Here is a 17,640-nt window from a genome sequence, read left to right as displayed (position 1 = left end):
GAAATAATACTCTATTCCTTAAGTGTCTGTGTAAAATAATTTACAAACAGTTCAGGTTCTTTTCTCATGATTATATTGAAACAAAAAATATATTACTTCTTCAACACACAAAAACATATACAATTTATTACATATTGTAAAGTTCTATTTTTCTGAACAAGTTTTATGTAAATATGGAAATCATACTACTTTCTTTACACATCGTTGGGTAAAACTAACAATATACATGTACATGCAAACTGTTCTTTAAACGGATGTCAGAAAATACATTTTAAGATTATAACACGTAGTTAGCCTGTTGCTTTATTAACAATATAGTATATTATACTGTCTTATTTTAAAGTAATCTAATTAAACTAAGAGACACACTCGTACTCATTATAGAACAATTTGCATTTTATTAGATGCTGACATATTGGTACGGATACATACTATGTGAATTTTATATATAGGTCATGATAAAAACTATATTTCGCCAGTTCTTCATATGTAACATACGTTTCAGTGATACACAAGCGGTATTAAGATTTCATACAGAAAAACCCGCATATGCACGAATGTCAAAAGTTTTATTTCTCGTTTTGTGACAAATCAGTCACTTATCTTCAAAGTATAAACTTTGATTTTGTCACTTTCAGAACAGGAAACTACAAGTCTTGAAGTTTTGTTATCAAAACATAAACAGGTAGGACTTGTTAAACTATCTTCTCTTATTGGGAGTTCTACCTGATCCTTCCCGTCATGTGACATCAAAAGAAAATTGTGAGACTTATGAAAACCCACACAATACTGACTTTTGTTTATCTTACAAATATAACGAGGATACGAGAATAACTTTTTATCTACAGTAATGGGCCTCATGCTTCGGTTTTCATTTATGTTGATGATATTTCTATACCCGTCGATCACGAATACCTCCATAGTAGTGTTTGAAATTGTAACTTTTACAGGCAATGTAATCTCATCATAATGAGATAAAACCAATTTCCCAGACACCAGTATATTAGCCTCCAGATGAAACCAACGCCTTCATCACGATCTTTGAAATCCACCACAAACAAAACATAAATCATCCCGTCATTGTATGCAATTTACCCCGACATCTATCACCGACTTTGAAAGACTGTTGTAGGCTTCATTGGTTCTTTCTGAGAGATAAACTGAACAGTCCTATCATTTATCAGAGTAAACGGCCATTCAGTTGACGAGTCTAGTCTCACAAATACTAACTAGGATTGTCGGTGACATTCAGCGAAGATATGATCTGGAAGGAATCATTCATTTTCTTTATACATTTATTGTTGTAATCTGTCATAATAATGCACCCGTCTTCACACATGCACATGCTTGAAATACTACATGACACCTTGTCATTCTTTAGTTGCGCATTAAATTCAGCACATTGTTTAACTTCAATAATGGGAAAGTGTAGTATATTTCCAACTGTGTTGCATTCTGAATCAGTCGCTTGTCTGTATGGCTCAAATCGTATTGCGTCTGTTCTTCTTGACCTCTCCAAATCTTCTAAACTATCGCGTGCAATTTTCTCCTTCTCGATGACAAGTTTGATCTGTACATATTTCTCAGATTCGTTTTCCTGTTTAGAAGCATTTATCTTCTTCAGACTTTCTTGTAGTGAAGCGATCCTCTCATCAACTTGTTTCATATTCGACTCTATATGTTGCAGTTTAGTCTGAAAGGTCATATCCACTTCGTGAAGAAGTTCCTGTTCCATTTTGTCCAAACGGTCGTTGATTTCTTTTCTTTTAAATTTTATTTCTTTAATCAATTGATTTTTTTCCTTTTTTGCATTCTCTACTTCTTCCTGTTTGTTTTGTTTTAAAAACGTGAAACGAGATTGTAGAGTGCTTATATCGGCTTCAAGATATTTTAGTTTCTCGGAAGTTTCAGTTTTGCACGCTATGTCTGGTATGTAACTAATACCTTTGCAGCCACTGCAATGAAATAGACATTAGAAATTTTAAGCACATAATATTTATATATGCTTGTACATAATGGTATGTAACCTATTCCTTCACAGCCACTGCAATAAAAATGACAATAGGAGTAATCAATATGAAATAATAATTAAAGTATCTGTGCTAAAAGTCATCTGGTAAAATTGTTTTTTATTTACTCGAAATATCGAGTTAGTAACTCGAAATTTCGAGTTAATAAAAAAACATACACCTGGCACTAATGCTCTTCCGTAAAAAACTATTGTCAGTCTGTCAATAAATTATAATTATATTGTTATATTTTTTCCAAATAGGACATCAATATTAAACAAGAGCCATGTCAACATGGTCATCCCCCGCCACAAGTGTTTGCTCATTGGCAGAATGTATATGTAGTAGAGCAGAATAATTCAATTTTAAGAGGTCTTTTGGTAATGAAAACTGATGGCTGAAGTGATTACAGATTTGAAACCTATGTGAATACTGATGGCTGAAAATAACAAAGGGCAATAACTGAAAATTGTATCATAGTTTGGAGACCTTTCTGTTGAAAATGTGTCAGGGTTAAATCGTATACATATATACATGCACAGTGCGTTAACTGGAGTGCGGGTATTAGTTACCCGCACTCCAGAGCATGCCCATTGATTGGCTCATTTTTGCTGGGGTTTACATATTGTGACGGCAGAGAAAGGGAAAGCGACAGAAATATCATATTCAGATGTTCGTTCATTGGTTCATTTTTGCCGGGGTTTCATATTGTGACAACAGGGAACGTGTTTTTATGTTTGACTATGATACAAAAGAGAAAGAACACCAAAAACACTCGGTAATCTGATTAATACTCGGGGGCTACGCCCCCTCGTACAAATCAGATAACCTCGTGTTTCGGTGCTCTTTCTATTACATAATGCAGGGTAGGTTATCATTCTTGTGTGATGCACCCCTCCTCAGTAAAATCTGTCCACCTATGAAGTTTCAAGTTGATACCTCAAATACTTTTTGAGATAAGCTCCAGACAAAATAGTATAAAAAAAACAAAGGGCAATGACATAAAAATTATATAGGGAAGAGTTATCATTCTTGCGCACAGCATTCGTCCTCAATAAGATCTATCCACATATGACATTTCATGTTGACATCTCAAACACAAGTTATATTCCACTCAGGTGAAAAATTATGTATAAAAAATAACAAAGGACAATAACTCAAAAATTATGAAAGGTATAGTTATCATTCTTGTGCACTGCACTGAGATCTATGCACCTATGAAGTTTCATGTTGATATCTCAAAGGCTTTTTTGAGATATGCTCTGGACAAAAATTAATTTTGAAAAATAACAAAGGGCAATAACTCAAAAAATATGCAGGGTAGAGTTATTATTCTTGTGCACTGCACTCCTCCTCAATGAGATCCATCCACCTATGAATTTCAAGTTGATACCTTAAATACTTTTTGAGATAAGCTCCGGACAAAATAGTATGAAAAATAACAAGGGCAATATATAGCAAAGAGTTACCATTCTTGTGCACAGCATTCCTCCTCAATAAGATCTATCCACCTATGACATTTCATTTTGACATCTCAAACACTTTTTGAGTTATGCCCCACTCAGGTGAAAAATTAAGTATGATAAATAACAAAGGGCAATAACTAAAAAATTATGAAAGGTAGAGTTATCATTCCTGTACACTGCACACCTCCTGAAAGATATCTATGCACCTATGAAGTTATGCTCTGGACAAAAATTAATTTTGAAAAATGACAAAGGGCAATTACTCAAAAATTATGCAGGGTAGAGTTATCATTCTTGTGCACTGCACTCCTCCTCAATGAGATCTATCCACCTATGAAGTTTCAAGTTGATACCTCAAATACTTTTTGAGATATGCTCCGGCGGAAGGTCGGACGGACGAACGGACGGAGACTATTTCTATATCCCCCGCCGCCTTTTCGGCGGTGGATAATAAATGTCATCTGTTATAAAATGAGATACAGATATTCAACCTTAATTTTAGAAGTTATCTAAACTTCAAAATACATATAGAGAATGGCGATCACAGATTTACCTCGAGTTAAAACGTGCCAGTTGATAGACAAGTTTATTTCTATTTCTGAACTAATGATACAATATACTATAAATTCATTTTGACGACAAAAAAGAGGCTATTTTTAATAATTTTTTCCTGGTTGGTTCTTATGACAAAATAATGTCCATGACCGAAAGTAAAATTTTCAAACCTGCGTTCAACGGATATACACGTTGAGCAGCTAACGTTATCAGACGACAAAAAGAGGCTGTTAATCTAGATATTTGTTTTTCCTGGTTGGGTCTAACGTCAAAATAATTTTCTTGTCAATACACCGAAACCGAAAGTAGAAGTTTTTAAACCTGTGTTCATCGATATACGACGACAAAAATTAAAGAGGCTGTTAATCTATTAAATATTTGTTTTCCCTGACTGGGTCTTACGTCAATATTATTTACTTGTCAATGCACCGAAAACGAAAGTAGAATTTTTCAAACCTGTGTTCAATGGTCATACACGTTGAGCAGCCAACCTTATCATGACCAGGACAGTAGAACATCTATCAATTTTCCTCCGTGTCTCTCACATCTCTGACTTGGTAAATTCCTGCTTTTTTCCCGCTCAGCTTGTTTTAAAACCTGTCTAGTAACTGATGTCCTCTCATTACTGAAAACTTATTGTGATCACCTAAACATTTTTGACACAAGTTTTCATCACATTCCACACAGTGTTTAAAAAGCAGCCACATTCTTCCCCTCTTTAGTACAAGGAGAAACACGGAAAATCATGTTCTATAATCCGATCCTTGATACAAAGATTGGTTTAATTTACGCCCGTCTACGGCCATATTTCTCAGCTGAAGTTTTAACTTCCTTGTTTCGTGGCTGATTTTCAAATCGCAACTTTTCGGCCCTTTCCGTCAGTCACCGGATAAGGACCTTGAACTACACAGGAAACTAAATCAAAGGGCTGCAAGCTCTGTGGTATTTTTTTGATCTTTGCAATCTAAATCGTACTGTATATCTGTATGTATTTATCCCTGTATACCAGTCTATTTTTTATGTACTTGATGAATTAATCCTTGCTAGATGCAACACAGAGTTTGTATACAATTTATCGACGGATTTTGCAGAAAAGCTAGAGTTGCATCAAAAAATATTATTGTTTCATCCTTTTATATGATAGCCACACTTTATCACTTGCATATCCGTGGCTACTTCCTTAACAAAGACACTTAAAAAAGAATTTAAAAATGTTTGCCTCAACTGGGATTTGAACTGCAAACCTCACACACTAATCGAGCGCGTTACGCCTGCACACGGAGAAGTTATACAAACAATGCCCTGAATTCTAAATTTAGAATTTCCATTGCATTTTCGGGTTTGTTAATCTTATTAATTTCGAGGTATTTTGTTCAGGATAAACCTGTTGTTTAAAATTGAAGTAAAATAATTTAACGAAAATCTTCTCGCCCCTAACAGGCCGACATGTAGAATCTATATATTCCAGATTTATATTGTGTAGTATTCGGTAAATCGACATCGCTAAAAATAGCATTTTCATTGATAAAATCATATTCATCCGCGTTATTTGTGATTGTGCATTTATCGACAATTCTATAAACCAACGCTACTTTTAAACTTGAATGCGTTGTAATTTGTCGGATACTTGTAACAAAATAAAAATATTTCTTTCTTTTAAATCGCTAGTTTTAATCTGTTTTGAGAACTACTTGATGTTAGGTTTGTCGTTAAACCGCTGTGTCAGCTTTGTATTTACTGGTCTTCGATCAGAAAAAAAAAGAAAAAAAAGAATAACACAATATATGAAATATTCGACCAATCGGGATCTTTTTTTTTTTTCGTAAAGAACATTAATGCGCCTGTCCTTTGACAATCTTTTTACGCAGTGATCTCCCCTTAATTTTTCGGCGTTAATGTACATATAAAGGGAAGTAACCGCTTCGAGGAGTTTGGACTACTTTCGGCATTTGCAAATAAGAACATCAGGGTCTGAAATTTCGCTACCATTATTTGTTTGGTCTGACGACCCAAACAAATAAGAAATAGTAATTTAACGCTGGGAGTTGGTAAGTTTTTATCCAATATATCAAGTAAATATCCACCTAAAATAAGTAAATTTATAGATATAAAAGTAAACAAAACATTATTTATATATTTATTATTATATTTGTAGAAACCGGAAGTACAAAATGCCATCCTGTTGTCATTAAGTCTGATTTGTTTAAAATAATTGTACATCAGTGGTTATATTTAAATTTAAAATGGTTCTCAAACATATTTTCAATCATAATTATTACGTATTTCTGTCATAAAATGGCGTGGCTTTTGGTTTGCACTATTTATATTACGCCAGTTAATATAGTAATTGTATTTAATGAAATACACATGTATTTGATTATTACATGTTTGTATAGAATAGGAGTCATATTGGCTCATTTTTAATATTGATCAAGTATATGTTCTGTTCTGTTCATCTTTTTCTTCTGTTATATACCTTTTGGTAATTCGGACAGTTATCATAACGATTTGGTATTTTGTACGGCTATCAAAATTATATACCACTTTGTTTAATTTTTGCTTCTTTTGTGACAAATAATTTCACATGAGGGGCTTCTTTCAGTATCTTACATGCTCTGAAACCATTATTCCAACGTTATTAAACATATGTTTGCTCTTTCTAAAGAAGGAAAAAAATATTTATTTCTGACGCACAAGTCATTAATTATATCAAACGTTCTGAGACATTGACTATCAGCTTCCCTGTTAAAACTTTATTCAGTCAAAGACCACCGTATTTATTACCGATAAACCGCATCTAAAATCTGTGTCAGAAAAAGGTATGATATTATTCGGTTTTTCACACTATAGACCTTTCCTTTATAAACTGAAATTAATGGTGATTAAATTTGAACTAGTAGAGTGATCTCTGGAAATATTTTCTAGACAAATGAGCTTTGTTGGGAGTAGAGAAAGAAACATTTTTTTAAAAAACGATATTATTCCGAAATTATTATTGGTATTCTTACATTTTTATTGATTCAATAAGTTTTTAGACTGTTTTAGACATACATATGTTAACATGACGATATTGTGGTACTGTTACTCATTTATGTAGCTTAATAAGTAATGTGATACGTGTTTTATATATTAAATGCTATGTTGTTATAATTATAAAGATATAATGTACAGTGATTATAATAAATTATATAATCACATTTATTATGTAAGGCAGTAAGCAATAATTTCATGTGCGAGACGAAGGTCATTGTTGATAGACTGATGACTGATATATTATGTATTATAACAATTTTCAATATATAATTAGGCTAATTATCCTGTTTTATTCTCTCTATTATTTGATGTATGGACATGAAAACTGTTCATAATTTATCGGAAAAACTATTTATATGCTTGCACAAGGATTTCAAGTTTAATAGTTTACTGAAGCTTTTGTTCAGTGAACGGCCATTGCCAATGGATACATATTGTTCAAATCATTATTTTAAGTTCTGCGCGTTACGTAGTATAGCCGTTAGAACGCTCGGTTTTGATTGTGAAGGACAATTTTGAGCAGCCTTTTAATAGTTCTATCGTACGCCTAGCCTATTGCAAAACTGTGTTTGTGTTTTGTGCTAAATAAGTTTAAGACTGGTTGTTCTATCCTAGGAAGCTCTGGTCTATAAACTTTAAATTTGCAATTCTTGTTGAGTCCTTGCTAAATAAAGAAAACTAAATAAAGCTTATTAAAATAAATATCATGAAGGTGAAGTTGTTTTTGTGTAATTCAGATTATTAAACAAACATTTGTGTCTTCATGAGGAAACATTTTTAACTGAGAGAAGCATTTTATTTGGTGTATCAACTTAAATTAACTTTGTCAATATTTATTTTGGAGTGCAAATCAAATGTTTAATTGCCTGTATCATAAAGCAATTTTTTAACATTGAAGAAATCTTTTTGAAAGTTTTAATATTTTACAATAAGCAAACTAAAACAAATACATATAGAATTTACTAGAGTGATCTACTGGAAGGCTATCCCATATTTCTCCTGAATATTTCCAAAAATATCATAAAAACAATATTATGTTGTATCAGTGATTTGTTTATGTCTGAAATGGACAGATATTGTTTTGTTATGTATTTATATATACCTTTATTTAATATCACATATTGTTTTATAAAATGAGAAAATAAATTTGTTTTAGTCTACTTAATATGTAGTAAATACTACGCTAGCTTTCATTCGTGGCAGTGACCCGGCCAAGTCTACAATTAATAGTGACCAAGTCTACTATTGGTCTGCCATATAGTTGTGGCTTTTGTGGTTTACCCTCTGCATCATGGCAGTAAGCCACTTAAAATTTACCAGAGCACAGTTCAAGCCTTCCCATTGTTCCTGTTCAGACTGCCAAGTAGTTTACCATCACTAGTGCTATCATTTTTGCAAGGAACTTCTATACTTCTTACAGTGCGAATGAGCATAGAAAGGTTTTGATGACCAATCACAAGGAAAGTGACCTGCACCATCCGGGAATCGAATCTGGTTAGTGTGATTCACAGTCATAAAGTCCGCAAACTAAGTTCTACCCGTTGAGCTAAACGGTCCTTGGCTAGCAATATCATAGAAAATAGAATTTGAAGAACCATGTTGTATACAAATTATTTCTTCATGTCATACTAGAGAATATTATTATAATTTCTTGATATACATGTATGATGGTGTTCATTTGAAAACAGATTTCATTTTGAAGTACTATTTTTAACAACTATGCTTCAATCTTCATTTCTTTTAGAGTTTTGTCTCGTGACTGCCATTTCATCTGTAATTTTCCGAACATTTTTCAGCAATTGCTGACTAGATTGCGTTCAACAAATTTATGCCTTGTTAATGCCTATTCAAAAACAAAATTTGTCTGTGTCATTTCTGAGCAACAACTGTCTTGAATTCTGAATTTCATAGGAAGTTATTGGACTAACATTAGCTGTGTATTTAGTGGCAAGTTTTAAGGTTCAGTGATTCATATACAAAGTTATAGTTTGCAATGTGCAATAACCATAACTCTGTCTAGTTTATATTTTTTAGTTATCTCCTTTTATAAATCTGATTACTGTCCCTTCAACACTGACACACTCTCCCTTATCTAATAATATGTTGTTCCTATGTTTTAGCCTCTTGTTAAATGAACATACATGTACGGTTCGCCTATCAAAATATCGTTATTTCTCCTAAAATGTACCGTGTTTTTGTGTCGGCGCCGTCAAACATCGGAGGCGAAGACACGGTAAGTGAACATATCTTGAGGGGTGAAGACAAAAAATGGCAGACATCAGCCACCATACTCAACAAGTCTGTCTCTTAATTGAGGAATAACCAAGACACTTGTGTTGTAAGACAGGTTTTATTGTACTAAGATAAGAAGACATAGAAGGTACACTAGCTGGGAATAATACTGTATTCCCGAAGTGTCTGTGTAAAATGATATACAAACCGTACAGGTTCTCTTCTCATGATTATATTGAAACAGAAAGATATTCCTTCTTCATCTTCTTGAAACAAAATTCACAAACACACAAAAACATATATTACATATTGTAAAGTTCCCTTTTTCAGGGCAAGTTTTATGTAAATATGAAAGTTACAAGTCATACTACTTTCTATACACATTTTTGCGTATTAAAACTAACAATATACTTGTACATGCAAACTGATCTTAAAAACTGATGTCAGAAAATATTTATAATGATTAAAACATGCAGTCGGTCTTTTATTAGCATGTAAGTAAATTATACTGTCATATTTTCAAGTCATCTAATTAACACACAATGAGACACACTCGTCATCACACTATGCGTTTAAATTGGATGCTGACATACAGGTACAAATACAAAGTTGTGTTTGTTTCATTTTACGCCTATTCCCAACAGCATATACAAAGTATGTGAATTTTATATAGTTCGTGATAAAAACTATATTTCACCACTTCTTCATCGATAACAAACGTTTTCAGTGGTACACTTTCTTCATTTCTTAAGCGGTACTTCAGATTTCATAAAGAAAATACCGACATATTCACAAATGTCCCAAAAAAGGAAGAAAAACAGAATCTCGCCTCGGTGTGATTGAGCCTGTTCATAGACGGTACTGTCCCTGCCCACTAGCCCAGTCTTTTATTTTACAAGTTTCATTTCTCGTTTTATGACAAATTAGTCACTTATCTTTAAATTACAAACTGTGAGTTTGTCACTTTCCAAACAGGAAACTACAAGTCTTGAAGTTTTGTTATCAAAACATAAACAGATAGGATTTATTGAACCATCTTCACTAATTGGCAGTTCTACCTGATCCTTCCCGTCATATGACATCAAAAGAAAATTGTGAGTCGTATAAAAACCAACACAATACTGACTTATGTTTATCTTACAAATACAATAAGGATTCGAGAACTGTTTGTTATCTACAGTTAAGGACCTCATGCGTCGATTTTCATTTATTTTTAGGATACCTTTATGCATGTCTATCACGAATACCTCCATTGTAGTGTTTGAAATTGTAACATTTACAGGACATATAATCTCATCATAATGAGATAAAACCAATTTCCCAGAAATAGTATATACATCCAGATGACCAACACCTTCACCACGATCCTTGTATCCGCCGCAGCAAACATAAATCATCCCGTCATTGTATGCAATACCTCGACATCTATCGCCGACTTTAAAGGACCGTTGTAACTTCATAGGCTCTTTCTGAGAGATAATCTGAACTGTCTTAACATTCATTAGAGTAACAGCCAGCAGTGACGAGTCTATCTGACAAATACCAACAGGATTGTCAGTAAGATTCAGCAAAGAAATGACCTGGAAGGAATCATTCCAATTTTCTTTACACATATTATTGTTAAGGATAACTGTCATAAAAATGCACCGTTATCAAACGTGCACATTGCCAAACTATTTACATGACTCCTTGTCATCCTTCCAAGTCGAAGCATTAAATTCGGACACATTTATTCCATCATCATTTGGAAACGTGAAGTATAATATAATCCAAATGTGTTGTTCTAATAACCCGAAAATCAGATCGAAGTCTGTACTGAATCAAACGTAATATGTGCTTAGTTTTTCTTGACTCCTCCAAGTCTTCTAAACTGTCGCGTGCAATTTTCTTCTCCTCGTTGACAAGTTTGATCTGTACAAATTTCTCAGATTCGTTTTCCTGTTTAGCAGCATTTATCTTCTTCAGACTTTCTTGTAGTACAGCAATCCTCTCATCAATTTGTTTCACATTCAACTCTGAATGTTGCAGTTTTATCTGAAAGGTCTCATCCACTTCTTGAAGAAGTTCCTGTTCCATCTTGTCCAAATGGTCGTTGATTTTCTTCCTTTCTGATTTTATTTCTTGAATCAATTAACGTTTATTTGTCTTCGCATTTTCTAGTTCTTTCTGTTTGTTTTGTTTTAAGGCATGGAAACGAGACTGTAGAGTGCTTATATCGGCTTCAAGAAGTTCTTGTTTCTCTGAGGTTTCAATTCTACACGCTATGTCAGGTATGTAACTAATACCTTTGCAACCACTGCAATGAAATAGACATTAGAAATTTTAAGCGCATAATGTTTATATATGCTAGTACATAATGGTATGTAACTTATTCCTTTATAGTCACTGAAATAAAGAGAAAATAGGAGAAATCCATATGAAATATCAAAATGTGCTAAAAATTATCTTGAAAAAACCATTGTCAGTCTGTCAATACTTTTTTATTTCGTAAGTTAGGCGACATGCCTGTTTTAAAAATGAGATACTGATATTTAACCTTTATTTTAGAAGTTATCTTAACAACAAAAGACACAGAGAATGCCGATTTCTGCCAGTTTTCACAGGTTTAAATTGGCCGATTTACCTCTAGTTAAAACGTACAAGTTGATAGACCCTAAAGAAAATATTGTACTGACAGTGTATTGCTATTTCTGGACCAATGATACAATATACTTTAAATTCATTTTAGCGACCAAAAAAAGTTGTTATTGTTAACAAAATAATATTTTTTCCTGGTTGGTTCTTACGACCTTATCAGCCAACCTTATCAGACGGCAAAAAGAGGCTGTTAATCTATTAAATATTTGGTTGAGTCTTACTCTGACAATACACCGAAACCGAAAGTAGAATTTTTCAAACCTGTGTTCAACGGATATACACGTTGAGCAGCCAACCTTATCATGACCAGGACAGTAGACATCTATCAATTTTCCCCCATGTCTCTCACATCTCTGACTTGGTAATTCCTGCTTTTTCCCGCTCAGCTGTTTTACCGTGTCTAGTAACTGATGTCCTCTCATTACTGAAAACTTATTGTGATCACCTAAACATTTTTGACACAGATTTTCATCACATTCCACACAATGTTTGATAGCAGCTACATTCTTCCCTTCTTGAAAACACGGGGAACATGGAAAATCATGTTCTATATCCGATCCTTTGTATAAGGTCTGGCTAAATTTACGCCCACTAACGGCCATATTTTACCTTAGTCTCTCGTTTCATTTATCATAACATTAAATATTTATCTCTTCAGTATGGACCTTGTACTAATTCAGTTTTGATATGAAATGATTTACATGTACATTTTTGTACATCTCAAGAAAGATAATTGAGTTTTCAAAAGTATCATAAAAAGTGAAAGAAAAAACGTCATAAGGAAATAATTTGTTTTTTTTAAAACAATTTTAGCTGATAAAATTACATATAAGAATTTTGAACAAATAGGATGCTAAAAACTTGTTACTATTGTACAAATACACTTTAGGCCAGCTAATGGAAAAAATATTTGCATTTCTTAGCGCGGATGAAATAGTGTGCTTCCATTGTTCACACATTTGTTTAGTAACTGATTAGTAATGGTAGAACAGCGTTCAATCCATAATCAAAAAGTTAGAGGGACATGTCTCTTAAAGTTTAGATTAACCCGCGACAAAACCCGCCTGTTGTACATTTGAACAGTTAAGTTACTTATGCATATCGTCAGCTATTTCCAGTACAATGGTTAGTCATGGCTCTATAATTACGTTTATTTATTTTTAATCTTTTGACGGACTTATTCTTATATACTACAAAAGTAATATGAGTGAACTTTTATAGGACTGATCATTAGCTCAAGTACTTGGGCATATTTAATGAGTGTTTCAGTTGAATGATTTCATTTTTGGTTGAGTTATTACCCTTGGATAAAAATGCATTTAATGTTTGTTAATTGATTATTTGTTTGTCTATTTGATAATGCGGTTTATCATGCCTTCAACTTTGCTTTAAAATAGTCAGGAATTTCAAAAACAGACACAATCGCCCAACATCACATACAAACTTAATGGGGCTTCATAATTTTTAACTGATCTTTGCTTTGATTTCAATCAGAATGATTTATTTTCAACACATTTAATCAACAATTGCATTTCATAATCAAACAAAATTATGCTCTTTTAATGCCTTTTCATACACAAACTTTGTCTTCATCATTTCTGGAAAGCAAATTGGGACAATGCCGTCTTTAATAAACTTCATGATATAAACCCATCTCTTGATGTGTCACCATCTCTGTCTTTGTCAAACCACCATGATCAAACAGTTCTGCTTCGATGCCGAATTTGACACACTAAAATCACCCACTCTTATCTCCTCACGAATGACAATGTCCCTTTCTGTGTAGCTTGCAATGAAAATTTTACTGTCAAGCATTTTCTTCTGGAATGTCATGATTTTTCACAGGCCCGTAATAGATTTTATAATGTAAATTCGCTCAAAGAACTCTTTAATACAATTCCATCAAAAAACATCATCGATTATTTGAAAGAGATAAACTTGTATTCAAGGATCTAATTGGCTCTTTTTCGTTGTCATTTGCAGAGTTTTACATAATATTTTAAGCCTATTATAGCATTCGGCACGATATGACCATTTATGTGTTGACGTGCCGTAAAATCCAAACAAACAAACAAACAAACAAAATCATCATTTCTGAGCAACACGTGTCTTAAATTCAATTGAATATTATAGGAATTTATTGTGCTAACATTAGCTGTACATTTTAGTGGCATGTTAAGGTTCAGTGATGCATGTACAAAGTTATACCCATTTAAAGTGTCGACAATACTAGACTACAATAAGAGGATTTGCATTAATCATAACTCTGTCCAGTTTATCTCCCCTTTAGAAATCCTATTACTGCACCTCCCAAACACACTCTCCCTTATCTAAAGATGTTATTCGTATCCTTTCTCCACTAAAAAGCTTTTGTTTACTAAACAAGCATATTTTCTTAATAAAAAAGTTTGAGGAATAACCAAGACATTTGTGTTGTAAGACAGGTTTTATTGTACTAAAAACAGAAGACATAATAGAAAGTACAATATATTTAATACTGTATTCTTTAAGTGTCTGTAAAATAACTTCAAGCTCGTTCAAGCTCCCGTCTCATGATATTGAACCAGAAAAAAATATTACTACTTCAACTTCTTACAACAAAATTTACAAAAATACATATCTAAGATTAATATAGGACAATATTTATGTTAATATGGAAATGACAAATCATGCTACCAACTTTCTCTATATATATTTGTTAGTATTAAAACTAAAAAAAAAGCATGTACATGTAACAGATCATTAGAAATTAAATGTCAGAAAATATATTGTAAGATTATAACATGCAGTCACATTGTTGCTTATTAGCATTTCATTATTTTATGCTATGTGCTCTTAATTTAAAGTAATCTATTTAACAAACAAAGAGACACACTTATCACCATTATAAAAATAATATGCAATTGAATAAGATGTTCCGGATAGCAACTAAAACACTGTGACGTAGCGCATATATACATGAGCTGATTATAGTCTTCATTTGCATGTTAAAATTCGTATACGAACTTTAGTGTTACCGTGGGGTTTATGAGCAATATATGATGACATTTAAATTTACAACAATACTGTAAAAAAAGGTTTATGAAACTGTAGAATGCTTGATTTTTAGGCCAAAAAATATTTTTACATATTTATTTAATGTAGCTTTAAAGTATTTATCCACTTTTTAAGTATTTTAGAAATTACAAGGAAAAAATACAATATAGAATGGACAATTGCATTGCTATTTCATATGTAACATTCATTTCAAAATGTCTCGCAAATAAGGCATTCGCCCCCAAAAAATCGATACTAAAGTGATTTATCATAATTTAATATTCACAATGGAAGAGTTTGTTATCTTGGGATATTGGTTACTAAATATGGACTTATTTTCTAGCTTGAACCATTGATTATAAGGTTACCTCTTGTAAAGGTAAGATGCTGTGGTGATAGTATGAATGGAATCTTTCTTTCTTGATGATACATAAAAATATATTTCACCAAAATCAAACTCTTAAGCTATAGTATTATCACGTGAAGACTGCTAGGTTGTTTTAGAGTTGTTTTACTTACCTTTAGGGTTTTACTCAGTTTCTTAAAACCTTTACAGCTCTGAAATTATGTATATATCATGACTTTGTATATATCAAAACTAGCCGAGATAAATGCATAATATTTCACGATCAAAATTGAAAACAGTATATTATAGGACTTCAGTAACTATGGTTTCGTAAGCGATGGTTCATCTCTGAAACATGATTTTGTTTTAAAATTTATTTACAACTGCCCATTTACAACTATCAGTTGATATATTGACTTGTAAATAGTACATTTATATGTTGCCTCAATAAGATTGTATATTGTTAAGTGGTGAAATTAAAACACAAAAATGCAGCGTTTGCACACCTAAAACAGACTTTTAACAAAATGTCCTAAAGTTGAGATTTTGTACAAGATAAAAATATTGCTTTGGCTATATAAAGACTTCGGATGCACAGAGAACAGTTTTTACTGATTTTAGTATTTCTCCTAAAACTCTGAAATCTGAAATGCAAAGGGTTTTAAAGAAAATATTTTGGTTATTTCTAAATATTTTTATGCACTTTTATTGTGTCAAACATTTTTGTTGCTTTTTTCTCTGCACATATTTCTTGTGTTATTTTCCTTTGGAATCTTTCATTATAACATATCTTTTTTTATACTGCAGTTTTCTCATAATACTAGTCCATCCCCATCTATACCTTTCTACATCTGAATGTATAACATCATTTTAATGGACTTTGTTTTAATTTCATGGCTGGTGGTTAAGTTGTTTGAACTAATACAACTTTTCAGGCGGATATTGAAAGTCAAAAGTTTTAGATTCTCTTATGTAAGGAAAAAATAAATTGAGTTTGAGGTCATTTGTTTTACTTGTAGGTCCCTAGAATAATTTACTGACAGGCATTTAAGGTGTTAACAACCACCAGTTACAACAGAAAAGTCATTGAGTAAATGACATGTAAAATGTGCAAATGTGGCCTTTATTCTAACCTAAAGGGGGAAGAAAATCTATCACATTTTATGAACTTATTTGAAAAATTGAAAAATATTGCTTATTTTTAGTAGTCTACTCAATAAAGAGTTTTTTTCCTATTTTCAAAGATGTTTGCCTATTTTATAATGTGCTAAATGTAGAGATACTAATTATTAATTAAAGATTATTGAAACATGTTATTATACCGCCACAACAAAGTTTGGGAAACGAAATATATTAAACACTGTAATATGATTCACTGTGGTGTTTGAATCTTTCTGTGTATAATGCAATCTCAACTAGCTGCTTAGAGACCAAAAAACTCTACACTGTTTTTGTGATTTTATGTGATGATATGTTTTAAACATATATAAACATATGGATGATATTTTTCAGGAAGATATGTTGGACTCTCGAGGACAGACAGCTGTTTCTGAGAAACCCGAGGATTATTTTGATAAGTACGGGATCACAGGGGAATATGGTGATGAGGGGGAACAGTGGGAGAGAGAAGCAAGAAAACTTTATGAGTGGACACAAGAACTTTCCTTTAATGATGATTTAGTTGGCACTCCTAGACTTATCTCTGGAAATATTTCTTGATATACAAAACTAAAGTTAATTGTGGACCCACAAATCTTCTGTGATTGATGATTAAACCTGCATAAGCAGAGTGATTTCTGGATATATTTCTAAGATAAATTTAAATAAAATTTGTAAAAGTGGAAACAGTGATAATTTAAATATGAAAATATAATTGATAAATGTTGATTAAATTTGAACTAGTAGAGATTTGAACCAGTGGAGTGATCTTTGGAAATGTTTTCTGCAAAAACGAACTTTTTTGTTGTAGAAAGTGAACCATTTTTTAAAAACAATAATAGTATTCTGAAATTATGCTTGATATTTATTCCCCATTTTTCATTGATTTAATTAGTACATTTTTAAACATGACGATACTGTACTGGTACTGTTGCTTATTTATAATGCTAAATAAGTACTGTGATTTGTGTTTTATATAAATGTTATGTTGTTATAATTGTAATGATAAATGTACAGTGATTATAATAAACTATATAATCACATTTATGATGTAAGCAAATTATTTTATGTGTGAGAAGATGGTCATTTGACTAGACTGATGACTGATTTATTATGGTACAGTTAATTTATTTGCAAAAAAAATCAATATATATTTAGGCTCATGCTT

General features: G+C 32.2%; 2 protein-coding genes across 2 annotated transcripts in view; one reads left to right on the top strand and one right to left on the bottom strand.

Annotated features, from left to right (window-relative positions):
- Window positions 1–12,584, bottom strand: part of LOC132758696 (uncharacterized) — a 38,690-nt gene extending 26,106 nt beyond the window's left edge. The window contains exons 1-2 of the mRNA XM_060750387.1: window positions 12,229–12,584; window positions 4,487–4,521 (exon numbers count right to left, since the gene is read on the bottom strand). Coding sequence (XP_060606370.1) covers window positions 4,487–4,521; window positions 12,229–12,534 — 341 coding nt within the window. The 5' untranslated portion in view covers window positions 12,535–12,584. The remainder of the gene's footprint in view (window positions 1–4,486; window positions 4,522–12,228) is intronic.
- LOC132758698 (uncharacterized protein CXorf58-like) overlaps window positions 1–17,099 on the top strand; it is a 77,795-nt gene extending 60,696 nt beyond the window's left edge. Inside the window, exon 11 of the mRNA XM_060750391.1 lies at window positions 16,827–17,099. Coding sequence (XP_060606374.1) covers window positions 16,827–17,033 — 207 coding nt within the window. The 3' untranslated portion in view covers window positions 17,034–17,099. The remainder of the gene's footprint in view (window positions 1–16,826) is intronic.
- The last annotated feature ends 541 nt before the right edge of the window (window positions 17,100–17,640 follow it).

The sequence above is a fragment of the Ruditapes philippinarum genome, unplaced genomic scaffold, assembly GCF_026571515.1.
Source record: "Ruditapes philippinarum isolate M1 unplaced genomic scaffold, ASM2657151v2 ctg2098_1_1_1_1, whole genome shotgun sequence".
Taxonomy (NCBI): Eukaryota; Metazoa; Mollusca; class Bivalvia; order Venerida; family Veneridae; genus Ruditapes; species Ruditapes philippinarum.
Note: the sequence above shows the minus strand (reverse complement) of the source record. Positions and strands in the feature narration are given on the sequence as shown.